General features: G+C 34.4%; 5 protein-coding genes across 6 annotated transcripts; 3 read left to right on the plus strand and 2 right to left on the minus strand.

Moving 5' to 3' along the window:
- The first annotated feature begins 333 nt into the window (after positions 1 to 333).
- LOC110722306 lies at positions 334 to 6,883 on the plus strand. 2 transcript variants are annotated; one of them, XR_002511567.1, is made up of 5 exons: positions 334 to 1,542; positions 4,555 to 5,100; positions 5,624 to 5,730; positions 5,923 to 6,029; positions 6,533 to 6,883. XR_002511567.1 is itself a non-coding variant. In XM_021901579.1 (4 exons), the coding sequence occupies exons 1-3, from the start codon at positions 688 to 690 to the stop codon at positions 5,726 to 5,728; spliced, it is 1,506 nt and encodes a 501-aa protein (XP_021757271.1). In that variant the 5' UTR covers positions 335 to 687; the 3' UTR covers positions 5,729 to 5,730; positions 6,533 to 6,883. The 2 variants fall into 2 exon arrangements, 1 of the variants encoding a protein (XP_021757271.1); XM_021901579.1 differs by lacking the exon at positions 5,923 to 6,029 and having other exon boundaries at positions 335 to 1,542.
- A 2,325-nt stretch (positions 6,884 to 9,208) lies between these two features.
- On the plus strand, positions 9,209 to 10,243 carry LOC110722309 (late embryogenesis abundant protein 2-like). The gene is made up of 3 exons (XM_021901582.1): positions 9,209 to 9,431; positions 9,786 to 9,995; positions 10,085 to 10,243. The coding sequence occupies exons 1-3, from the start codon at positions 9,375 to 9,377 to the stop codon at positions 10,157 to 10,159; spliced, it is 342 nt and encodes a 113-aa protein (XP_021757274.1). The 5' UTR covers positions 9,209 to 9,374; the 3' UTR covers positions 10,160 to 10,243.
- A 28-nt stretch (positions 10,244 to 10,271) lies between these two features.
- On the minus strand, positions 10,272 to 14,134 carry LOC110722308 (thylakoid lumenal 15 kDa protein 1, chloroplastic-like). The gene is made up of 9 exons (XM_021901581.1): positions 13,705 to 14,134; positions 13,465 to 13,605; positions 13,269 to 13,364; positions 13,083 to 13,155; positions 12,065 to 12,126; positions 11,015 to 11,096; positions 10,875 to 10,935; positions 10,720 to 10,778; positions 10,272 to 10,551 (listed from the first exon to the last, which is right to left on the minus strand). The coding sequence occupies exons 1-8, from the start codon at positions 13,816 to 13,818 to the stop codon at positions 10,727 to 10,729; spliced, it is 681 nt and encodes a 226-aa protein (XP_021757273.1). The 5' UTR covers positions 13,819 to 14,134; the 3' UTR covers positions 10,272 to 10,551; positions 10,720 to 10,726.
- Positions 14,135 to 16,678: 2,544 nt separating this feature from the next.
- Positions 16,679 to 19,157, plus strand: LOC110722307 (AT-hook motif nuclear-localized protein 15-like). Its single transcript, XM_021901580.1, has 2 exons — positions 16,679 to 17,224; positions 17,335 to 19,157. The coding sequence occupies exon 2, from the start codon at positions 17,754 to 17,756 to the stop codon at positions 18,768 to 18,770; it is 1,017 nt and encodes a 338-aa protein (XP_021757272.1). The 5' UTR covers positions 16,679 to 17,224; positions 17,335 to 17,753; the 3' UTR covers positions 18,771 to 19,157.
- Positions 19,158 to 23,418: 4,261 nt separating this feature from the next.
- Positions 23,419 to 24,834, minus strand: LOC110722288 (LOB domain-containing protein 33-like). The gene is made up of 2 exons (XM_021901557.1): positions 24,373 to 24,834; positions 23,419 to 23,922 (listed from the first exon to the last, which is right to left on the minus strand). The coding sequence occupies exons 1-2, from the start codon at positions 24,649 to 24,651 to the stop codon at positions 23,476 to 23,478; spliced, it is 726 nt and encodes a 241-aa protein (XP_021757249.1). The 5' UTR covers positions 24,652 to 24,834; the 3' UTR covers positions 23,419 to 23,475.
- Positions 24,835 to 25,706: the final 872 nt, after the last annotated feature.

A 25,706-nucleotide genomic window follows, 5' to 3' on the forward strand; every position in this document is an offset into this window, starting at 1 on the left:
GTTAGGTATCTCCGTGGATAATTTCATTGAGAAGTGTTCATATGAAAGAAATAATGCATACTTTGATTATGAAACCGATCGATTTACAAGATTAGGAGCTTAGATTAACCACATATTCGTAATTTACATATATCTAAGCATTATTATCAAAATCATTTGGTTTAGATACTTATGGTTCCAACAATAATTTAACACCTTATAACTTTTGCTAGGGGTTGATCCTAAATCTACATACTATTATGGAAGTTAAAATCCTAGAAACACATTGTCCTTTTGAAGCTTATAAATTAAAAATCGAATAAGATTTGATTACTACTATTATATCTCATTGATCTCAAATCTCAAACAGTCCTATTGTATTATTGCGGAAGACATAAATATTGCATAGTTCTCTCAAATGTTTCCACTATACTAATTTCATTGATCACCTCACAAAAATATTTCAAAAAATAGTTGACTTTTTGTGACCAAAGTTTGACCGACATAATAAATTTCTTGTTTTGTTTGAGTTGTTTCCACCTTTTTTGAAAAAAAAAAATAGAAAAAATCAAAAGAAACCACACAAACAAACACAACTCACTTTCCTATACCTTCAAAAACAAAAAACCGTACCTTTCTCCCTCTTTTACCCTTCTTCTTCTTCCTTTTATCTCTGCAACTCCAAAATCAAATTCCCAGAAAATCAAAATGAACCAAAACAATAACACCATGAAAAACTCTTCAAACTCATATAATAAACCCCATGAAAATCACCTCTTTCGCTTAATAAAATCCACTTTACTTCTCTCTCTCCTCTTATTTATTTCCATTTTTGCCCTCACCGCCTTACTCACCACCCTCCCTCCTTCCTCAACTCGCATATTCTCCTCTCTCTCCGCCGTCATCCCTTCTTCTTCTTTTTATTCATCACATTATTCCTGTAATTTATCGAGCCCGGACCCTGGCCCGACCCGGCTGACCCATATAATGTTCGGGCTTGGTGGGTCTGCCAAGACATGGGAGGCTCGACGAGAGTACTCCCAGCTATGGTGGAACCCCAACACTACTCGTGGGTTTGTCTGGTTGGATGATCATCCTCCTAAGACCACCCCGGGAAGCTTTCCTCCGTACCGGGTTTCGAGTCGGGCCGAATTCCAATTCGGCCCGAATCGAAATGACCATTCGAACTCCGATCGAATGGCCCGGATACTGAAGGAAAGCTTCGATGTCGGGTTGCCTGGGGTGAGGTGGTTCGTGATGGGGGACGACGACACCGTGTTCTTCACGGACAACCTCGTGAAGGTGCTGTCAAAGTACGATCACCGCGAAATGTACTACATCGGGAGCTCCAGTGAGAGCGTTGAGCAAGATGTGATGCATGGGTATGGAACTGCGTTTGGTGGGGGTGGTTTTGCGGTGAGTTATGGTTTAGCTTGTGAATTGGTGAGGATTTTGGATGGGTGTATTAAGAGATATCATAATTTTTATGGGTCTGATGAGAAAGTTTCTGCTTGTGTTGCTGAGCTTGGTGTTCCTCTAACTAAAGAACCTGGCTTTCATCAGGTAAACTTTTTAAATTATTATTTTTTCTGGGTTTATTTGACTAATTATGACTTAAGTTCAACTTTGAAATTGCATATATTAAAATGTTGTGTCCAGAATTGGTTGTCACGTTGATTGCGTAATTTGAAGTAATAATGTGATAACTAAATTTGGACGAGGTGTTATTCCTGTGAACAATCTGGGTATGTCGTCATTCAAGAATGGAGTGAAATGGGAATTATAGTTTCCAAAATTGAAGACTTTGTGTATGGCATAGATAGACTCATGTTCATAAATTCTGGGTGTTGGACAAACAATCAGGCTTTGTAGGGAATGTTCCACGTGTTGGGGTTGGCGAGTTGCCAATTTAGACCATTATACACTTGTGACTTGTGTAGTCGTGTATGTATGATGTCTAGTACTCAACTTGCTAGTTTGGTGATGACTTCATTAATCACATTTACCAGAAATTGAAGCCTTTTTCAACATATTGAGAAAATTTGGTATTGATATTATCTTCTTTTATTAAATGCTATTTGTGGATTTGAGGGCTTGAGCTATGTGCTGATTTAGACTGATTTTTGTCGTTTAAGTAGATTATTAGTGAAACATATCAAGTATGTTGTATGTTAATGACTTGAAGAAAATAGACCTTAGTATTAAGTTGTTTTGATGTACTAATGACATTTTAAAAAAACGGGTAAAATATAATGAGTGTCTACTATGGAGTTGTATATCATTCTGTTTCTGATTTGAAAAGTTGTAAAGTATCTTAAGGTAGGCAGTCTGTCAGTTTTTAATGTGTGAACTGCGTAGTCTGCTTGTGATATAATTTGACTGTAGAATCATGAAATTTTGGCAATGATATTTATTATTTGTACTAAATTTCTTAGACAGTAATTTTGTTTACCCCAAATGAAACAAAAATGAATGGAGTATATGCACATTTGGTCCACTCTATTGATCATTTTGCCCAATTGATATTATGTTTTATTGAGATCCTTTTTCATTAACGAAATTACTTGCATGTCCATTTATTTCAGCTAATAACTAAAGTGCACGTCTTGACAACTTGTGTTTGATGCTAAATGTTCAAATCATATACGACTTATAATAATCATGTACTGAAGCCGTCCATTATTAAAAGTCACTTTGATTGTGTAATTTGAACAACGGAATAATAGTTTGGCAATTCTTTTCGAGCCGTAGTGAGTTTTTTGAGTGAAGGACTGAAGGAAGTTGCTCACCAAACAATGTTAATCATCGCCAAGTGTCGAGGAGCACATGCGGCATTTTTGTATTTCCAACCAGTTGCCCAAGTGTCCAGTGTATATGGCTAGATCTATTCACATAATACTAACGCTGGCATTTTAAAAAGACAGAAGATAAGAATTTTTAACCAGCTATTTTGGAAAGCTATATAGGAAACACAGCATACTTCGTACTCGTATTACTTCCTCCGCCCTCAATTATGTGCAACAAAGGGGTATTATTTGTGAGATATAAAATATTCCTTTGTTGCACATAATTGTCGGCGGAGGAAATAATTATTTTAACAAAGTTATAGGCTGGGGGAATTAATTGTTTATTTGATCTTTTAAGACAAAATGATCACAACTCTTAGCATTCTATAAATAGGCATGATCACTTTGTTTATTTGATCTTTTGATGATATTAGTAGTTTACTTAGCTTGTAGCATGAATTTTTAATACAAAATGCAGAAGTTGGTTGCTTTTAATACAAAATGATAAAATGCTGCAAGCCAAACTTCAAAATGTATACTTTTTTCTTCTCCTTATGAAGCCTTATTATTCAAATCTATTTTTTGCTAACTTTGACTATTAAAGTATAACTTAATAAATGATTTCATAGCCTTTGACAATCTTAAGAAATACTTTACGTACATACTTTCTACAACCTGTGAGTTAGTGGCATGGTTTGGTGTGTGGAGGGAAGGTTTCTAATGTGATAGTACCAAAACCAATGGCCTTCTTAATTAGTGTGTGTATGTGCGTGCGTGCCTGTCCCTTTAAAAACACCTAACCCCACTTTCATAGCATTTCACTTTTGTTGGTGATCCACTTTAGACGGTGGTGTTTTTTTTTTTTTTCCTTTTATATTACTACTAGTGCTATCAACAAGTCTCTATCTTTTAAAGTGGCAAACTTTTGTTGCTTTCAGGTGTTCCTGTTCTGTTATTGCCTGTCAAAATTATAACACCTTGTTATATGGTATAATTTCATGTGGACCTAGTCGAGTTCCTTTTGGTTATGATTTCAATATTCTTATTTTGAAATAGTAGTAGGAAATTGCTCCGGATTAGGTGGACTAAGAAAAGAAAGTATTCTAAGTTTAATTTTTTAATCCTTTGTTCCTGAAGGAAAAAAGACAAGTGGTTTGCTTAGACAACTGTGAACTATTGTAGGGACTCTATGGAGCAATGTATTTTAATAAAATTACATAATCGTTGACGGGCATACCAGTAAATTGGTCTTAGTCTCTTGGTACATGTTTTTGGATGCAAAAAGAACATAGGATGTTTATTTTGTGAAACAAAATACAATTTGATGTGGGCTACTTTATGCTGTAACAACCTATGTTATTAGTAGGATGATGAAAATAATACCACATTGATTCCAAAGATAAGTTGACATTGTTCATGGGCAAGGGGATTTTTGACCAAGAATGTGTAGAGATTAAAAAGAGAATAAGTGGGTGTGTCCCAACTTCAGTGAAATTTTGGAGGGAAAATCCTTTCCCAAATTTTTGTATGTTATACATGGGACATTTTAAAAATGGTATCCCTTGTATGTTAATTTAGCTCTTGAACGATGGAAGTAGCGAACTACATTTGTTGCTTTGCAGAGCTTAACTCATCAATGAAAAGAGTGGAAAAGCCCCTTGTTCATGTTTAGGGCTGGCTTGCTAATCAGATTGATGCATATAAGTATATTTTGTTTTTATTATAAAAAGATTTTTATTTTATTTTGATTGTTTTGTTTATGATAGTTTTCATTTGTTTTCTTTCTTAGCTTGACATTAGAGGAGACGTCTATGGTCTTCTAGCTGCACATCCTGTGGCTCCCTTGGTGTCACTACACCATCTTCTTGGTGCAAAGCCCTTGTTTCCTGGTGAAAATCAGTTGGACTCTCTAAAAAGGCTGTTGCATGCGTACCATGCTGACCCTGATCTTACCATTCAGCAGAGTTTCTGCTATGATCACAGCCGTAAATGGTCGGTATCCATATCGTGGGGCTATACCGTGCAGTTATATCCTTCCCTTATTCCATCCAAGGTCCTCAGTATACCTCTGCAGACATTTCGTACCTGGCGCAGTTCTAGTGATGGACCTTTTGTGTTCAATACCCGTCCCATGAAGGATGATCCTTGTGAGAGGCCTATCATTTATTTCCTGGACCAAGTTAAGGAGGTTGGTGAAGGTGAAACTGTAAGTACTTATAAGAGGGCTACTGCTGCTGATGGAAAAGAATGTGAGCAATCAGCTTACAAGAATGCAATTTCAGTGGATAATATAACAATTTCTGCTTCAAAGACGGGCCCTGAGAAGTGGATGAAGGTTTGTTTCCTTAGAAGAAGAATTTTGCTTCCTCATTGATTATATCTCTGTTGTGCATTTTGCTACTGTGTTTTGAGTATTTGAGCAACTGGCCATAGTTTCAGCAATGAAGAATGAACTGGTATGACCTTGCAATGGTAGACTTAGAACTATTTAAATGGGGGACTCAGACTTCTATTGTGGGACGTATTTTAACAACACCCGGACTTTCTATATCAGTCTAAATTAATATACTCCGCAGAACGATATGTTTTATCTTTGAAAAAATCTGTTTTTTTCCTTGATTTTGGTTGCTTAAAAAAGTTTTAGCAGCAATTATCATTACTGACCATATAGGCCTGCCCTTGTGACGTACTTTTTCGTTATAATATGTCTGGTCACTAGAGTTGATGCCCTGCTTCATGACCATGAGAATGCATCTTATCTGTTTCATGTGGTACGTATGTCGAGGGAATATACAGTGTAACTTTAAGGTTTAATTTAGTTATGTGTACTAACAAGTTTAACATGTTTGCATGAACAGGCACCACGAAGGGAGTGCTGCCAGATTAGAAACAGCCCGACTGTGTACAGTAATATGCGAATAATGATTAGAAGCTGTAAGCCGAGGGAAACTATCACTATGTGAAGGTTAGCTTATAGTTTTTTCTTTCTTTCTTTTAATTTCATTTTAGATATGTTAGTCGATTAATTGTTTGTTTCCTTAGTGTACTCTAATCAAGTACCCCCCTACATTTTAGACAGCATTACTGCATTAGTATTATACAAAAATGTTTCATCTAGGAGTTGACTTTGTGAGGTTGAATTTGTGCAAATTTACAGGCTGAATGGTTTTTCCACTTAGTTAAAGATATGATTGTATGAAATGCAATCATGACATGCGAATGGAGATACTAAATTCGAATCTGGATGACTGCCTTCCTGCAACAGTAAGCAGTGAAGGGCTTGCCATATGCTCTGTCCATCAGATCACTATGTTTTTATTCTGTGCTCATTGGAGTCTTGAATCTGTCAATAATAAATGGATTGTCTGCACTTAAATTTGAAAGAAAACTGAAACTGATGAAGAGAATGCATTAGTGGGAGCAGGATACTATGATATGCTGATAATGTCAGTAAATTTGGGTCAGATTATGGCAGGAAACGCTGATGCATTGATTCCAAGAAAAGTCCTTGCATTACGAAATACTTCATGGTTCTACATTAGTGCAATTTTTAGTCAGTGTTGTTGATCATCAATGTCATGTTCTGGCGTCCTGCTATTCAGGATTCAGATCAGCCCCTCTTAGATTGAATATCTAAACATTCTCATGCTAGAAAGCAAAGGGATTTCTAGCCCGATAACTAGATGCTTGTATATGCAACTGTAATCTCATGGGATAGTAGGAAAGAACAAAATGGTTGATCTAATAGTAATCCTTTGAATTTTCAGGTAATGTGGAGGTTCGGCTCTATTTAAGGCTGCACCGAAGTTTATAAATAGAAGAGGAAAAGGAAGGAGCACTCTCCTCCACTTTATCTTTTTTCTTTTCTTATACTAGGAGTAGATTAGAGTTAGTTTATGTACACTAATACTCCACACAGATGCTATTTTTTCTCTGCTTAGAAGATCGTCTGTGTAGGTATGTAAATGTAACCCTTCATGTTCGCCTTCGGCGACGTCAGCCTACAATGAACTATACAGAACACAGCCTTGAGTCCTTAGACAGTTGACATCTTTGTAATATTATCTTTCTGAAGTAATAAAGCTGTTAATTATCTTGTGGAAGTTTTTTGATGTTTATGCTTAGAGGCTGTTTAGTTCACCTGATTTTAGTTGATCTGATCTGAACTTATTTTTTTTGATCTGATCTGAACTTATTTTTTTTTTTCTGATTTGACCTTATTTTAATTATTTCAATATTCTACTTTTAATGTTAATCAATATTAATGTTTAATTATTATTGTTATTATTATTATTATCGTTATTATTATTATTATTATTATTATTATTATTATTATTATTATTATCATTCAATTTATATTATATTATTATTATTATTATATGATATTATATTACCATGATATTATGTTATTATTATTATTATATTATTATTATTATTATATTATATTATATTGTATTATATTATTATATTATATTATATTATATTATTATTATTACTATTATATTATATTATTATTATTAAATAATAATAATTTCATTATTGTTAATGGAATTGTTTCCAAAATTTCAAAAGGTGAGATTGTTTCTGGAAGATGGAGCAAAGGTGTGATTATTAGATTTCATTTTCCTTTTTTTATTTAAGCTTTTATATTTAACTTGTTTAGGGCGTTTAAGTGTTTTTTTATTCATTTGTTCCTCAATTGAACCTTTTTTTATTCATGCGTGTATGGTTGTGTGGAATGACACATTGACCCGTTTTAACCCGTCAAAACCCGAATTTAACCTGACCTGAATTCAACCCGACATATTCCTAACCCGACCCGAATTTAACCTGACCTATTACTAACCCGACCCGAATTTAACCCGACCTATTACTAGCCCGACCCGGATTCAACCCGATCTATCATTAACCCGACCTGAAATCAACCCAACTTGTTATTGACCCGAAATTAACTAGCAATCTAGGATTACATCATATTTTTTTTTCTTTCCCTAATTCTATGAGTTATTTTCCTATTTAAGCTTATTCAAATATTTTCAAAAAAATTCTCTATTATCAAATGTATTATAATTTACGTCTCAAAAAAAACCTATGAAAATTTATGAATACCACTACTTTTTGGATGCATGTGCATTCTTTATTCAAATTTAGTAATTACTATTTACGAATACTACTACTTTGTAGGTGCATGTGCATTAATGTAGTCAACCCGAAATGATCCGACCTGAATTAATCCGACCCACACTTCACACTTCACAATTGGCAATTATGGTTGCTACATTCACACTTCACAATATTATTCGATTACATGAGTTGGATATACCCATTGATAGTGGTATAGAAATCGAACCAAGAGCAGATTATGATTTGTTTAACGAGAATCGTAAATCTGTAATGAAAGAAGTACAACTTAATATAGCGAAGGAAATTTGGAACTTCTTGTAATGAAAATTATATTTGTAAACGTTTATGATTTGGAGCTTATAATGAAATTTTAATTATTATCGTTTATTGTTTGTGCTATTTAATAACATAGACAATGTTGCTACTTCAAACAAACGATAAAATCAAATCCGATACATCATAAATCAATAATAATAATAATAATAATAATAATAATAATAATAATAATAATAATAATATTAATTTGATCTGAACTTATTTTTTCTGATCTGATCTTATTTTTTCTGATCTGAACTTATTTTTCCTGATCTGATCTGATCTAAACTTATTTTTTTTTATCTGATCTGATCTGAACTTATTTTTTCTGAAATAAGTAAAAATAAGGTGAACTAAACAGGGCCTTATTTAGGCCATAAAGTGTTGATAAATTCTATAAGTTCAAGAAGCATAAGTTCACAAAAGCTCTATTAAGGACACATAATGGCTATCTAAGTTCACTCTAAACTATAATAAGTCTTAATGAAGTCTAATAAGCTCTAAATAATTGAAAATTAAGTGAATAGAATGCACCTTAATTTCTCCGCCATTATTCTTGCTAGCCAAAATTGTTTGCGAATAATTGATAAATGTGACACCAGGCTTCTATGAGTTTGTTTTCTCCTTAACAAACTCTAACCCTGTGTTCACCTTTGAAATGAAGACTGAAGCTCCACGAAGCCAGGTAAACTATATAGCGTCTCCTTCATAGGAAGTCAAAATTCATTTTTTCAAAAAACATGGATGTCTTATGATATACGAAGTATTTCATATGAGACTACGATGATAAGTATCACAATGTACACTCTTATAAGGGTACATTTCTAAAATTTTGGGTGATTTTTTTTTTTTACATGTTTTAACTAAAACCAAGCAATTATATCAGGAAATTTGTGATACCTCCAATTTCTTACAGTGAGTTCAAACCACAAATTATAGAGAAAAGCAGAATGAGTCAAAATCTCCACAATTCGTGCTGTAAAATACAGTATAATTGTGGCTAAAATAAAATTCCGGATTGCAAAACACATGTTAAGTACAAAGCTGATCTTCAGACATTATAAATAGCGTAAGTTAATTGTTCTTTAACATCAGCAATTACATACTTCTCTATCTGATTAATCTTCTGCATACACACTTTCTTCTACATTACTTTCAGCAATATCCAACATGAGTAACTCCCAGAATGCAAGCTTCAACGCCGGTGAGGCCAAGGCCCAGGCTGAGGTAATTTTGCTATGATGTTCTGCTCTTTTCACTCGATGTTTTTCACACCTTCCATGATATGGATGTCTGAAAATGTTTTCCTCCTTAGCGAATACTGCACGACCAACCATCGATTTTTAACTATGAATGCCTTTATCACACTCACGCTTAAAATTATAAGCTTGTAAATCAGATTTGAAGCATATCGAATATCCAACTTTGTTAATAATTTTACTGCATTACATTCATTCATACAATGTCTCCCTAGTTCATGATAATTGAAACCATTCTTGCAATCGAATCCTCAACGGTGTTCTGGTAGTACAAAGCCAGGAAAAAAAAAAAAAAAATTATCATTTATTTCTCCAATTACAGGAAAAGACCAACCAGATGTCAGCGATGGCCGGAGAAACGAGCAACCAGATGTCAGAAAAGACCAGCCAAACGTCAGAAAAGGCTGGAGAAAAGACCAGCCAGGTATCAGACATGGCCAGTGAAAAGTCTAGCCAGGCTTCACACATCGCCAGTGAAAAGACCAGCCAAGCCGGTGGCATGCTCCAGTCTGCTAAGGAATCAGTCCAAGAGGTTTGGCTTAGTTTAAGTTTATGTTTGTAAATGACCATTATCATCAGTTTAATCATCAAAAAGATAACGAGTCACAAATTATAATGCAGGCTGGTTCACAAATGAAGGCCAAGGCAGAGGGTTCTGCTGAAGCTCTCAAGAACGCCACTGGCATGAACAATTGAGCTCAGCTACTCCATTAGCTTCCGGCCTTTCGCCACCGAATAATAGCTTTTTTGTTTTTATGAATTAAGGATCCATTATTGTAATATGGAAAGGAGCCAAAACTCTCCAATAGGTTTTCTGTCTCTTTTAAGTAAATTCTTTACAGTTTAATAATTCTGTCAAAGAATACAGTTTCTGAGCTCCTGATAGTAGCTTGTTTCCTTTTTATATCAATACAATTACATACTTCATATTTTATAAGCAAAATCACCTTCAGTTGGTATCTTGCAACTTTTTTCGTGTCTAGTGAATAATCGAAACTTCCAGAAGTTATACGTAAAAATCAGAATTTATCTTCGGAGATGCACACCCAAAGTACAACATACATGATCCATATTTGACAGGGCTTAACCTGAAAGAAACCATGCAACTATTAATAAAGGAAATTCCTGTACCATGAAATGCAGTCTATGCTTCAAAATGTTTAGCCACTGTGAATCTTGAAATACAAAGGTTTCTTTGACATTGTAGTGCTAGGTTTCTTTAACAATACAAAAATACAATTAACAAGTATACATACCTGGAATTTATTTGCAAAATAGTGTTTCTTTTGTGTCATTTCCTGTTGTTGGATTTACCCTAAAAATAAAGACAGGCTTCTTAAGGTCTCAACTCTCAACTACAGCGAGATGAAGAAAGTTGTACAAATTACTAATTGGTTAAAAACTATCTCACCCATCAGCAACTTTGCAAAGATATTCTCGTTGATCATCTCTCAAAGGCACATCAGTAAAATCTGTTTGGTAATTATAATTAGCCTGTCTTTTCGGAGAAAAAAAAAATGCATCTACAATGAAAAAATTGAATGTATGTACCAGCTCCTGTGATGACTGATCCTCTAAATGATGTATTTCCAGTGGTTAGAGCACCTTCCAAGTTAGCATTGGTTAAATTCGCCTGAAAAAAGAACAAATGAAGTATTTAAACCCTAGAAGGCACTGAGACGGATACAGGGACAAATACGGGGACGGGACGGGAACGGAAAACGGCAAAATTAAAAATGTAAAAAACGGGTACGGCATGGATACGACAAAAAAAAATCTAAAAATTCAGAAATTTAAATCCATACTTAGTCATTACCACAAATTCAAAGGCAATTTAGAGTTGTATGATGTGTTAACCGACCCCCTACCCGTGCTACTACCAATACTGTGAGAGTCCATTCAGGTATATAGCTACTGCATTATTTTCAAAAAAAGTATAAAATCTTAAGCTGAAAGAACAAATCGAAAATTAAGGAAGTAGCTTTCTCAAAAAAAAATAAAATAAAAAAGTAGAAACAAAAGCAAGAACTCAGGAAGTTGAAGAAAAACAAAGAGACAACCGGTCGCGGGACATTGAAGATCTGAACAGTCACCGGAGACTGAAGATCTGACCGGTGTTTTGGTCTGGTCGACTAAATTGTGTCCCTAATTAAAATTTTCAAGTAAAGAAATCAAGTATATTCTATATTGGGCCCTTCTTTTTTTTTTTGAACTGGGATTGGGCTCTTGAAATTGCTCTTGGGGACATCCAAAAAGAGGTGAACCGTACCCAAGACGTTCCCTGAATTTGCCCCGGGCCGTACCCAACTTTTTGGAAACGTCCCGGGGACGTATTTTTGTCGTCCCCGTACCATACCCGTACCCGTCCCCTAGCTGTCCCCGGTACGAGAAACGGCCATAAATTGCCATACCCGTGCTTCCTAGTTTAAACCATCTGAAATTACCACTATGTTTAAGGCCATTATCTAGTATTGAAATGGATCTGGTGTGCATTGCTGTAGGTCACTATCATTTACCATACGTTAAATTACAAAATAGTCATGTCATTAAGAACAATAATGTCTTTATAGCATTTAACAAGAATTTAAGGCAGTGGTTTACCTTGGTCACATTTGCCAGGGAAAAGTCTGCCCCTCTCAGATCAGCATCTGAAAGATCAGCCCCTAAAGCACCAGACAGAACCAATATTATAACATTCACAAAAAAATTATGCATGTCCAGCAGAAAGCCAGGAACAAGATACTTCTTTGCGATCATTTACAGTAGAAAGCAAACATAGAAGCTACGTAACATTTTGATAGAGAAGAGGACATGAGCAACTCTATGAACTTCATTGTATCAAGTTAGAATAGATTCTACTGCCAAAAAAAACAGTGGGCAATCCAAGGATGCTTATTGTTATAGCGCTTCATATGATGTCTTACATACCATGGCCCATTAAAATTCCCCCAAACTTGAGCCAACTTACACCCTAAATATTCATACACATTATCTTCACTCTTGCATGGTTAAATATTGACCTAATTAGTAATCCCATATGCATTAAAAGAATCCGATAACATCCTTACAATGGACTAGTTTGCAATCCTTTGCATATTGAATTTTCCTCTACCTTTACCCAAGTCTAGTAACTCGCATCTAGCACCCCATATTAACAAATTCTACCCAGCAGTTTCTTAAGGGAACACTTCACCAAAGCCTACATTCTAAATTCACAACTGGTATATATATCTTAGGATTTTCCTTAAATTCACATCATTTCAGCTGATTCTTACTGCTTATAATTGAATACAGCTACTTCTTGAAAGCCCTTAAAATCTTCATTATCGATTATTACAACTTAATAAGCTCTAGATTTTATCATTTATGATGATTGTCTATCTTACACAAGCTGCTTCTCCAAAAGGCATTATATTTCTCATCTTGTCAACAATGATTGCAACTTAAATATGCTCTAGGTTTTATGATGATCCATTATAATTTATCGAGAATTGTCAAATAACACATTCTGATCAAAACAAGGAAACAGCCACATTCTACTTATGCTATGCAATTAAGGATTTCAATTAACATCTATACAACAAAATCAAGCATGTTATAAAGTAGATAAAAAATACACCTGTTAAATCTGCATCAAAAAAGCTAGCACCCAACAATTTAGCTCCCTTAAAATTAGCCATTCGCAAAATTGACTGCATCAAAATTCAATTCCCAGAAAACCCATTATAATTAATATTCGAAACAACAAAAAAATTCACCCAGAAAAAGGAAAAAAAATAAATAAATTAGCAAGGATTAAACGAACTGTTTTGAAGTCTTGCTTAATTAAGGTCTGTCCACTAAAATCCTTTCCAGATAAATCTTGACCTCTTGTTACTCCTTGCCCATATGGCCCTCCACCCTATTTTAATTTCCCCAAACAAAAAATTAATTCAGAAAATTCATACCAAAAAAAAAAAAAAAAAAAAAAAAGGAGAAAGAAAAATGCAGAAAATAAATACCTTGAAAGCAAGAGCAGGGTCAGAGAAGCAAAGTGAAGCAGAGAGAAGAAGAGCAAAACTTGCAGAAGCAATTGGGTTATCCAGAATTGGTAATAAAAACCCATTTTTGTTATTATTTGATACTTGTAATTTTTGAAGCTCCTGTTAATCAATGAAACCCAGAAAAGTTAGAGAAGAATAAAATAAATTAGGGTGGAAAAACTGAAAATGATTGATAATTGGGAAAGAAAAATGTCTTACAATGTGAGGAGGATGAAGTGGGGAAGAGAGAGAAGAGGTGAGATGAGGTTTAGGAGGAGAGAGGGAAGATTTTGGTGGGAATTTGAGAGTGAAGGAGACATTGAGTGCTGCCATTGCTGTTGTCAGTAAGCAAGTCCACACCTTTCTCTGTGAATTGCGCTACATCATGTGGATTTTCTATTTTTTTAGTTGTTTTGGATTATTGGATAATTGAATTGGATTGTTTTTTTTTTTTTTTTTGTGGAAATGTGGACCATGACCCGTTCTCAACCCCTCTACAAGTCAAGATCCCTCCCGATTCTTCAACTACCTACATGGTCTTCTGGGGTCTTATGGGGTTTATTGGAATTATCTCGTGCTTTGTACTTTTGGGTTTAGAAAACAATTTTTAAGCTTGAAGGTTATATATAATACATGGTTTCAAATCTATTACAGAATTTGTTTAAAAAAAAAAAAAATTAAAGTGAATGTAAAAGTATCTCTCTAAGTCATAAAAATTGATTTGAAACTATAACAACCTAACAAACTATTAATATCTTTAAATATTTAAGAATGAGATAAGGAGTATACGACTAATTGAAAAAAAATGTTGGAGATCAACTTAGCAATCTAGCATAGCAAGAGATGAGTTTAATTACCAATTAAGTGTGTGGGATCCCATTAAGGTATTGAAAATACTTCATTAGGTAATGTATATATTATGAGGTATATTTTTAATACTTTCTCCGTTTTTTTTTTAAACTGCACCATTTGAGAGTATACACTATTCACACAATCTCTTTTGACCATTTTGTGACTTATCCGTAATGAAAAACGTAGCCATGTGGGATCTCATGAGATTCGTCTCGACGTCTAATTTTTGAATATCAAATTTTTATAATTTTTACTTAAGTATAATTAAAGATATTAATGGCCAAAATATTGCATCGGCAAACGTAAAATGACAAACAACAATTAATCTTTAACATGAGTTTGTAACACAACTACTCATGCACCATTATCCCTTGGGGCTCCCATACTCATTCATAACATGTCATGAATTAATTTTTTTATACAAGGTAAGTTTAGATAAAATAAGTGTGCTCTTTAGAGAATATGTATTTATTACCCAACATGGATGGTGGCATAATGGGGTTATGATGCAATTCAAACTAAAAAAAAAGAGAGCAAGATGAATAAATTATTAGTGGTACAATTTTAATGAAAGAATATAATCAAAGAGAAAGAAAAACCCACGATTAACACAAGATAGTACTCCATAGTATAATAACATTGAACACAATTAATAATATTAATAGATGATGAAAAACTCCTGGAATAATAATCCAAGTAGATGGAATAGCGGGGAAAAGAAAGAGAAGGAGAATGGAGGTGAGGGGAGGTGACCTAGGGAGCCGCAATGCCTACTTTGCGCAAAGCTGGTGGGTTCCTCTACTATGCTTCTGCTACACCCATACCAATAGTCCACCCACCCACAAATCCAATGTGTATGTGTATGTGTATGTATCACTGAGACTATTGTAGTTTTGTAAGTTGTAACTTTCTAGGTGCTATTCTGCCCTCAATACATGCGGTGCTATTTTGGTAGGCTATTGCTGCAGACTGTTCAAACATCTTACAAGTTCAAATTCAAGGGTTTTTTATGTTAATTACTGTGCATGTTTTTGTGATTTCTTGTCGGTACTTGTTCTTCCTTCATCTCATGCGCACGTTGCACATTACCCCACCCCACCCCCCCAACCCTCCAGGGTCCAGCTACTTAGCTCCCCCTTGGAATTGGGACTAGAGACTCACCGGCCTCGACTTCGCTTTGGAAGTTGAACCGCTCCCAGTCAATAACAGGCTTTCTTCTTTTCACCCTATATAATGAACAAACATGTTATGTTACGTTTTTTTACCAATTTTTATCATGTATCCAAACAATAGACCTTTAAAGGAAAATTGTATTCCCTCTGTCGCAGTCTTGTTAAATTCGTCACATTGTATTTTTTATTAATATCATGTTTTATAATTTTTATGTGTATGAAAATAAAGATATAGACATTTTAATACGCGTCTTGGAGACCGTGTACAGTCAAATGGGGTAAAAAAATAGAAATAGAGGGAGTAGTTATGGTGTGGGATGTTATTAAATTTGTTTCATGAGATATGTATGATTAGATTTAAAGCTAACAATAGATAGAATTTACTTGTTGCAGCTTAGAAAATTGGATCCAGAAGTTTAAAAGAGGTAAGAAAAGAGAGAAACCATTTTTAGAAAAAAGGGGCACATATGCAAACTAGAAACTATTGAATTTCCCCAGTTTTCAATATTGGAACCCCTGGGCCCTGTAGATAGAAATCCTTATCTTGCGCCGGCTGATTAATGGGCCCCTTCCACTTACTTTTCCTACAGGAAACTTGTTAATCACAGAATTAACAGGAACATTTAAAAGAACAGCAAAGTTCCTAAAAGGAAATATACCGTGGCGTTCTTAGAGCTGATCATGAGCCGATATGACTTGATGATTTAATATATTATATAACCCAGTTTTATATTAATGGACTTATAAATGGACATATTTTCAAATAGTGGTTTGAGTGAAATTAAATTTTTTGCTAATGTACAACCAATATTATTTTAGGAGATCGGTAGCATAACACGTGGACTGTGTTGAAGGCACCTTCTATTGAAAACGTCAGCTCACTAAAAATAAATTAGTGGGTTGTGCCTAGCCTTTGCTTGTCATAAATTCTTGTCTTGCAGGCTCAACCTATGCCCATACTCTTGTCCTCATTGGCAAATAGAAATTCTAAACGCTATCCCTAGAGGACTTTGGTAATTTTGAATGTTCGAATATTAATCCGTAATGATTAAAGTTACTAGATTTTGCTTATATGTGATTAAATTATACTTAGTACATATATAGCCAACTATATCGGAAATACATCAGTTTAAGCCTAAATACGATATTGAGTTCGGTTAGAGTCAGTTTCAAAATTTTGAATCTGAGTCAATTGAATCAAATCGGGTCAATCCGCTAAATTAATTACATAGGGACAAAATCTAGTAACTTTAATAAATTGTCCTTTGTGGTTACAACACATAATACAAGGAGGGAAAACAAGATTTGCAAGGAAAAAAAATAAGACCCTAAAAAATTAAAGAGAGGAGCAACCCCACCCACATACATAGTTGCACACCTAGAAAGGGTAAGAACAAGGAAAAAACACTAGAATCCTTCCCTTCTTGGAATTCCTAAAATTAACCCTTCTTTTATTTATTTTCTCTGTCTTCTTGCTTTTGCTCTTTCTTTCATTCCTTCTTCACAGCAACAACAATTCAGCCGTACCCAAATCAGATTTTTTTTTAAAATTTGTGGGTCACCTTCAAATTATATAGTATTATTAAAAAAAAATAGTATTATAAAAAAAATAGAAAAAAAAAGTAGCTTTTTTACTCCCTCATTCGAAAGATTTCATCTTTGGAGTTGTTCTTAACTCCATTGAGTTTGCATGTCAGAGTTTCAGATTTTCTGAGGTGGGTTTTGTTTAATTCCTGTTTTTAATTTTGTTTTTTGGTTGATTATTATTGTTATTATTGATTTCTTATCTTAATTACCATTTGAATTTTTTGGTTTTAATTTTCAGTTGGAAGGGATGAAGAATTTGAAATTTGAAGTAGAAATTGCTTATTTTGCTTTCGCTATTTTGACTCAAAAGCAGCAAACACACTAGAATCAAGGTAAGAGAGAGAAGATAAAAGAGAGGGTTTTTGGAAATCAGATTTTAATTCTATGCATTCTCAACTAACAAGTAACAACTTACAGCTTTTTTATCCCTTTACCAAATAAACAAAAGTTGGCTCCACTTTTCTTGACTATTTACAAGTTTATTACCCTTGTCAAATTTGTTTTCTTTTTTGTTTGGTAAGAATTTCAAAAGAAAAGACATCAGAAAAACAAAAAATAAAATTAGGAAAAACTCTGTATATTTTGTTTGGTGTAATATTGGTGTGGGTTTGTCGGTTTTATTACCAGCAAAACAAAAAAAAAAAAAAAAAAAAAAAAATGGCAAACAGATGGTGGGCTGGTAATGTAGCTATGAGGGGAGTTGAACACATGTCCTCTGATCAAACTAAGTCTGAACACCAAGATATTGATGGTAGCAATGGAAACCCGAACCCGGATTCGGACGATAGCCGGGAGAATAATCAGGAGTCTGAGGATAATCACAATCTTAGCAGTGGTGGCGGTGGCGGAGGCGGGTTTGAAATGGTGGAATTTGGGAGTGGTGGGAATAGTGGTGGTAGTAGTGGTAGGAGGCCTAGAGGTAGACCACCAGGGTCTAAGAATAAGCCTAAACCTCCCATTGTTATTACTAAAGAAAGTCCTAATGCTTTGAGGAGTCATGTTTTGGAGATTAGTACTGGTGCTGATATTGCTGATAGTTTGGCTAATTTTGCTCAGCGCCGACACCGGGGTGTGTCGGTGCTCAGCGGGAGTGGGATTGTTACGAATGTGACACTTCGCCAACCGGCTGCTCCGGGTGGTGGTGTTACGCTTCATGGACGGTTTGAGATTCTTTCCCTTTCGGGGGCGTTTCTCCCGTCCCCATCACCACCTGGAGCAACTGGGTTGACGGTCTACTTGGCTGGTGGCCAAGGGCAGGTTGTTGGGGGTGGTGTTGTTGGGCCTCTGGTGGCATCAGGTCCTGTGTTGGTTATTGCTGCTACTTTCAGCAATGCTACATATGAACGGCTCCCGGTTGAAGATCAGGAGTCCAATGCTGCAGGACCTGAGGGGAACGGTGGGGAGGCGGGAGGAGCGCAGCCCGAAGCAATTCAGCAGGTGGGAGCCACAGGCGGTGGCGGGTCAGCATCTCAGCAGTCACACGGGAGTGGAAGTGGGATGGTGGCAGGAGGGGGTACACCAGCAGCTGCAGCTGCCGCAGCCCCGGCAGGTGATCAAAGTACGTCTTCAATGCCAATGCCTATATTTAATATGCCTCCTAATTTGCTTCCGAATGGTCAGATGCCTCATGATATGTTTTGGGGTCCTCCTCCTCGCCCTCCCCCTTCTTATTAACGGGGAACTATAAAGGGCGAGAAATTTTGAATTTTGTGGTTGATATGTTAGCTTTGGGGTGGACTAACAACATTTTGTCAAAAGAATTAGGAGTGCATGCTTAAATTTGTGGTTAGCTCTTGTAAGAATTAGCTAGGATTTCAGTGGAAAATTAGCAGATTAGGACTTCTTTTTATCCTTTTAATGGTAGCAGCTGCTAGCAGATCGATGATTAATTAGGTGTATGTTAGAGAACTCAGTTTGATGATCTTTGTGATATTAACAGTTTTTTTCATAGTTGTTCGAGATTGATTAATTAGTTTGTTGTTGAAGTCATAGTTATTCAGTTGTAATGTTTGCTAGCTTTGTTGTGGATATTGATATCTACTGATCTAGTTTGCATCTTAATCAAGCTACCAAGATGAATACATAGAATGTTATCATGGTAATTAATGTTTATTCTTTCCTATTCTCCTCGATACGAGTATATTATGCAGTATAATTCAGCATTCAATAGTTGTTCATGAGATTGAGGAGACAATTGATATTTCACATCACCAATTTATTCCGTCTTCAATCCTTATTTTTGTTCTGCCACTGTATTATTTGCTATATTTGTCAAAGCATCTTTCAATGTCGTTAATTGTGATGTCTCATCAGTCACCAGTGAGACATTGAGTGTGGTTCTAGAACTAAGTTACATCAATTCCTTTCCTTAAAGAGGGCATCATTCAGCTTAGGTAGTACTGTTGTAGTAATAAGAGTTTAAGGTTTCACAGAAAAAAATCGTAATACTTTACTGTATTCTATGGGAGAAACCGGAAACTAAGGTTGATGTTGATTAGGTTGAAGGCCTTAGGTATGATGATAGAAGACTAACTTGTCCGGCCTATACGATCATCGATTAAATGAATGTTATTGAACCGTATAAATTGCAATATACTTCATTAAAATTTTAAATTATATGCATGAAAACACGAAAGAAGAGTTTTGTGTGTGTATGTGTTTAGTGGAGAGAGTCTGGAGACGAAGATGAAACTAGAACTCTATGTTTGGGTGACTACTTGTATGCATGTTGCAAGTTATATGTACTGAACTTCTGCAACCAAATAAGTTCTAAAATCTAAACTAGTTGAATTTTCCAGTGTTCGTCGCTATATGTATTAAAGGATGAAATTAGCAGATGCGAAGTCCAAGTTAAGCATTCTTAGTTGTAATAACTGTATTAGGGTTCTAGAGTGATATCCAATTGCCCCGTGATGAAATGAAATGGTTTTAGGAAATGCTGTTGTAATTAAGTTTGATCAGGAACTTACCTTGTTTACAAGCTTTCTTGAGGATTCAATTGATTGTACTAGGAAAAAGATTGAATATTACAAAGGATATTATTAAAGGTTACTTGCCCTAAGTGTCTAGCTTCTCTCAGACAAGAATTGTTTGAGTTGCATATAGATAGAAGAAAGGAATTATTAGGAAACTGAAATAAGAGGAAAGGAATCAAGAAAGTGAATTTAGTTTCATGTTAATATACAAGGGAGAGTCCAGCTTCTAGCAGCTCCATTATTGCTACTAGCTACACTTATCTTTGTACACTTTTGCAATTGTTTTGACTGACTGTCCAACCCCCCAATGTCATTTGCGCCACGGCTGCTGTGGTGGCCGGTGGACGACCTTCCTTCTTCCGCTCGAAGAGGTATGGTTGGGTGGTTTTAGGCCTTCAAAATTTTCCACTGTGATATAAGACTGGAAATAGCTAGGTTTGTGATGGGCTGACGGCAGTGGAAGTTGCTGGCATCTGGGGCTAGGTAGTTAGTGCTAGATTACTTCAATTAATTGGGTATTAAGATTTGTGTTTAGTGCAAATCACATTTTCAAACACTAAAACAATATTTGACACCTTGTATTTAAATTAAACCTCTCCAGAAACATCATATCAATATCAAATTAAGGAAATTACATGAAATGTCAATGTTATCTGTGGCATCATTCACAAATCTAATTGACCAACCTATTTAATTAAGTTAATATGAAATTGGTAATGCTATTATTGAATCTTAGTTTCGTAACAGTTTTTTGAAAAGAAACAAAAAACAAATATAATGCTCCTTTTGTAATCATCAACTGTTTCACATTGGCTTTCAGTATTGTTCAAAATTCTTAATTGTCGAATTAGGGTTTAATTAACTCATACTATATATGAAAAAATTGAGTATACATTATTAAGCCCTCTAACAATAATTACTTTAGTATAATATAACACATTCCTTGTATATTGTACACAAGTATAAAGTAATTGGTATTGTGAGGATCTAAAAACTTTACGGTGCTTTTTCTGTGTGGCTAGCTGCAGTACAACCGGAGTTACTTATAGAGGTTACTCAGTCGGTTAAGGGTTACTTATTCTAGGGTTACTCAGTCGGTTAGCGCGTTTTTGCCGGGGTTACTTATTCCGGGATTACTTATTTAGGGTTACTCAGTCGGTTAGCGCGTTTTTGCCGTGGTTACTTATTCCGGGATTACTTATTTAGGGTTACTCAGTCGGTCAGGAGTTACTTATTCTAAATTTATTCAGTTGGTTAGTGTGTTTTCTGTGTGAGAATAACCCCTGACCGACCGAGTAACCCTTGAATATGTAATCCCTATAAATAACCCTAGCCACACAGTGTGGCCAACCACATATAAAAATTTGTGAAAACCTTAAATAGAGTAGGTTAAGCTTAAGATTAAAATTGTACTCGTAATATGGGAAAAAATTGTACAGTGCTTTATCGTACACCTAATTTGTACAACCAAGATTATTTTTTGCTTTGTGTTGGCACATTGTACAATCATATGGACAAATAATTAAGTATTTAATTATTAACCTTTTGATTATACCATGCACAAGATACGTTTATACATAGATTTTAAGAGAAGATGAATTACGGTCGCTTGGTTAGAAATTCTTGATGAGTGATCATGGCTAGGAAGATTTCATGACTTGTATTCTGATGAGCATGCATGCTAATGCAAATATAAAATAACTTACAATCACCCTTTTACTTTATGATGTCCAAATTCAAGGTGTAGGTAAAGCATGTAGACACTGCTCAAGCAACTAGATACTCTAATGGAAGTATTTAGGAAACTAATTTTAACAAACCAAAATTGATTTCTCTAAGAGTACGTTTCTCTTAATAAGAAAAAATAAAATTGAACTCTACTTGTAAAGCTGTAAGACAATAATGTATATTTTCCGGTGATGTTCTTACAAGGAGGTGTATGTGCCAACATTATTTCCTAAGGAAGTGTGACAATATCAATTATTGTATGAACGCAAACTTTAAATTTGCTAGTACATATATCTTCTATTTCATTTGAACTTAATTAGCCCCATTAAGTTGGTATTGCATGAAGAATTTTATATGCGCTTAGATCAGCTGGATGTAACATCCAAGGTCTTTTTCAATGAGTAACATTTTTCTTTTCGATATTTTCAAATAAGTAAAATTTACCAAATGAGCAAAAATATAACTTTGTTAGCCTCAATGAGACTTGGATTATCAGGGGCCCGTTAATAATCGTTGTTAAGTTTGTCTTACTTGGAAAGATACATTGGGCTTTTTTACTAATATTCTTAATGAACATGCTTATGATAATTATCATAATAATATGAATATATGATATCCAACTCACAAACAGTTTTGGTGCGCCCCAGTCCCAAGATATTTGTTCATATTTTGTGCATCCCTTTGTCATTGATACCCTGAACTTGACAAATAATTCAAACTCCCAAAATCAAAATCAGTGTTTCTATTTACCTCGAAAGTTAAAAAGTATTCAAAAGGAAAGGAAAGAAATGCATTGTGTTTCTAAAATGAATTTTGTCATACATGATCCTTTCGACTATGAATAAGCGTCTAATTTTAGTCTTAAGAGAAGATTGATCTTGTTTACAGAGTATAAAAGAAATGAATAAGTGTACACTGTACTCTTTTTTGGTCAAGGTTTGTGACCATGTAATTTAGGATGGAACTGCGGAACAAAGTACCTTTAATGTATAAACGTTTGCAAGTCAAGATTATATTATTATATAGTATATATCTAGAGAATTTGCACCAAAGATATACAAGTATATAGTAAGGTTAAATACGTAGTAATAAAATATAACAACATAAGTGGAAAGAAAGGAGGGATCGGAATAATTAATCTTCTAATATCGGTTTGAAGCTAACACACTATACTTTTAATTTATACACACTAGCAACTAATTACATTACAAGTAGAGGTGTAAAAAGTACACCTAATCCGACCCGATCCGAAACCGAACCGAAAATATCTTATTTAGATTTGAACTCGCGTGGACATAATAATTTAGCATAACTCAACTTTAAAAATTGACCCGACCCGACTTCATCAGACCCGATCTGATCATCCGAATTGACACCTCTAATTACAAGCACCAACTCCGCTCTATATATAATTGAGTCCCCGTTCCAGAGTTGAGAGTTGATACATACGAAGGTCGAATAAATTGTTAAATAAAGAGTACTCATTAAAGAAAACCTCTAAACAACTAAATTTTTGTTAGCTAAAAGGGGACGAATCATCCAGCTAATCTTACCTTTTCTAATATAGAATTACTCCGTAGTAGATAAAAAAAGTGTATAACAGGGTAATTTTGCTACCAATTAGCTAGCTAAAAATTAACTATTTAACATGACTCAAATAAAGTAGTTATAATGTACTATTGGATTGAGGGAGTATATGAAAAACAGCAAAAAAGAGAAGAACTATCAAAAGTTTTGGGGTTAACTAACCCTTCCAGAAGACATTCTTGGGCCCCAGTATTAGTAATACCAAAAAGATTTTGTCCTTGCCATTCACAAAAAGATACTGGTAAGTTCATCATATGATTATTGTTCCACATCATTTGGGTGCTGCATGATAATCCATTTTTTTCTGCATGTATGACTGGTTCCACTTGATAATTTGTACCAGTATTCCAATTTTCTGGTAAATTATTCACGATTTCACAGTCTTGTGAAGATAATAAGGGTGATGAATCATAATAAGTAAGTAGATTATTGTTATTAGTTGCTTGAGAACCTTCACAATCACTAGTAATTCCAATGCTCATAGTATTCACCATTTGGTTGCCTAGAACTTCTATCTCCTCTTGTAAAGTTGCTACCTGCAGTTACGTTGTCAAAGGAGTCGTGTTATTGATAAGCATTTGAAACAACATTATTACTAGCATCCTATCGCGATTGTTCTGTCTTAATTGGGAAAGGTTAGTTAAGCTATTGACATTTTTAAAATTGATGATCTAATTAAAGTAACATAGCATTCATCCTTCAAAGCAACAAATTAAATCAAAATGCATGTACAGCGTAAAATCTTATACTGTATAATATCAATGAGTAAAATTAGTTAAGTGGTCGGATAAATATATACGGAGTATAATATATTGCATGATGATGAAACAATATTGATGTCGGTGATACTTGTCAAACCACACTAAATTTAAGTTTGATCCCAATGATTTTACTACAACTTGTAATTTATTGTTGATATATATTGCTTTTGAATCTAGGTTAAATAAAAGAAGAGTTATAACTTATAACCAAATAAGAAAGCAAACCTCTTGTTGAAGGGCATGAATATAGGCAACACAACCATAAACAGGATCTCTCATTCGAGCGATAGCTTCGAAAGAGATGGTTAAGGCAGCTTCACTTCTAAAGTGTTCAGGGAGATGAAGAAGCAACCTTGAAACGTTACTTGCCCCAAAAACTTTGTGAACTGCTGCAAAATGAGCAACTGCCTCATCATAGCTAAAATAAGGTGCAAAAACACATTCAATTGTACATTTTCTCCTTAGAAATTTGCATGCTCCACAAGATGTACTAACTCCTGTCATTTTCCTCCTTAATCACACAGTTTTCACTATACTTTGCTAATAACTTTTCTAATCTTTTTACTCAAATTCACCTTTTTTTTTTGTGTGTGTTTGTTTGATGCTTTAACTCTTAGTAAAAATGTTCTCTTAATAATTTTGTTAAATTTGGACAACCATAGATTGCCTTTTATAGTGATCATTTTAGAAGCTTATTAAGCTAATCTTTCTTCTAATAGCTAAATTAATTAAGGGTTAGACAATACTTACTTTATTTTAAAAGTTAACCTCTTTTAGGTCTCCTTCATGGGCTACATTTTTATGTTATTCTTTTGATGGCAACATTTATTTTGATAAATTTTCTATGCTAAAAAAGCCCTTATAAAATCTTGCACTACTTGCTCAATTGGGTAGGTTTGCTTAATAAATACAATTAACCCATTTAAAAAGGTACCACTAGAATATGTTTTATTGTGTTAAGTGCTTAATGGAAATTAATTGCGTAATCAACATTACGATTGGTTATCTGCTTATGACAATCGGCATAACCATACTAATTGTATGATTTGTATAAGAGTCAATGTTTATTAATAGTTAGTTAGGGTTTTATTTTATTTTATGATATCACTTTTAGAAATTAGTACAATTTATATTTTTCTTTATTCAAGGGTCAATTTGTGGGCATCTATTACTTAGCAATCATCATCATTCATCAAAAAGTACTTGATTATCCTCTTTATTGATTAATACAAGTAAAAATTATACTATAAGTCTCACGTATTTAATAATACTCACAAGTCACGAGTATGGACCTCTTCATCCTCAAGCTAAGAGGGAGCATACTCATTATTCTTCACTTAGCTTGATGACTCTCCTATCACTTTTTCTATCACGATACGAGTACAAATGTACATGCACAAATGCATATGCATTTCTAAATAATTTATCTTATCTGATTTAGATCATGCGTATTAATTTATAACGTACTGAGTATATTAATAGTATTTAATGCTTGCTAAATTATTGGTTGAATATAAAAACATATTTGTGTAGAAATTATATACTATAGTCAATTAGTC

Source organism: Chenopodium quinoa, unplaced genomic scaffold (assembly GCF_001683475.1).
Source record: "Chenopodium quinoa cultivar QQ74 unplaced genomic scaffold, ASM168347v1, whole genome shotgun sequence".
Classification (NCBI taxonomy): domain Eukaryota; kingdom Viridiplantae; phylum Streptophyta; class Magnoliopsida; order Caryophyllales; family Amaranthaceae; genus Chenopodium; species Chenopodium quinoa.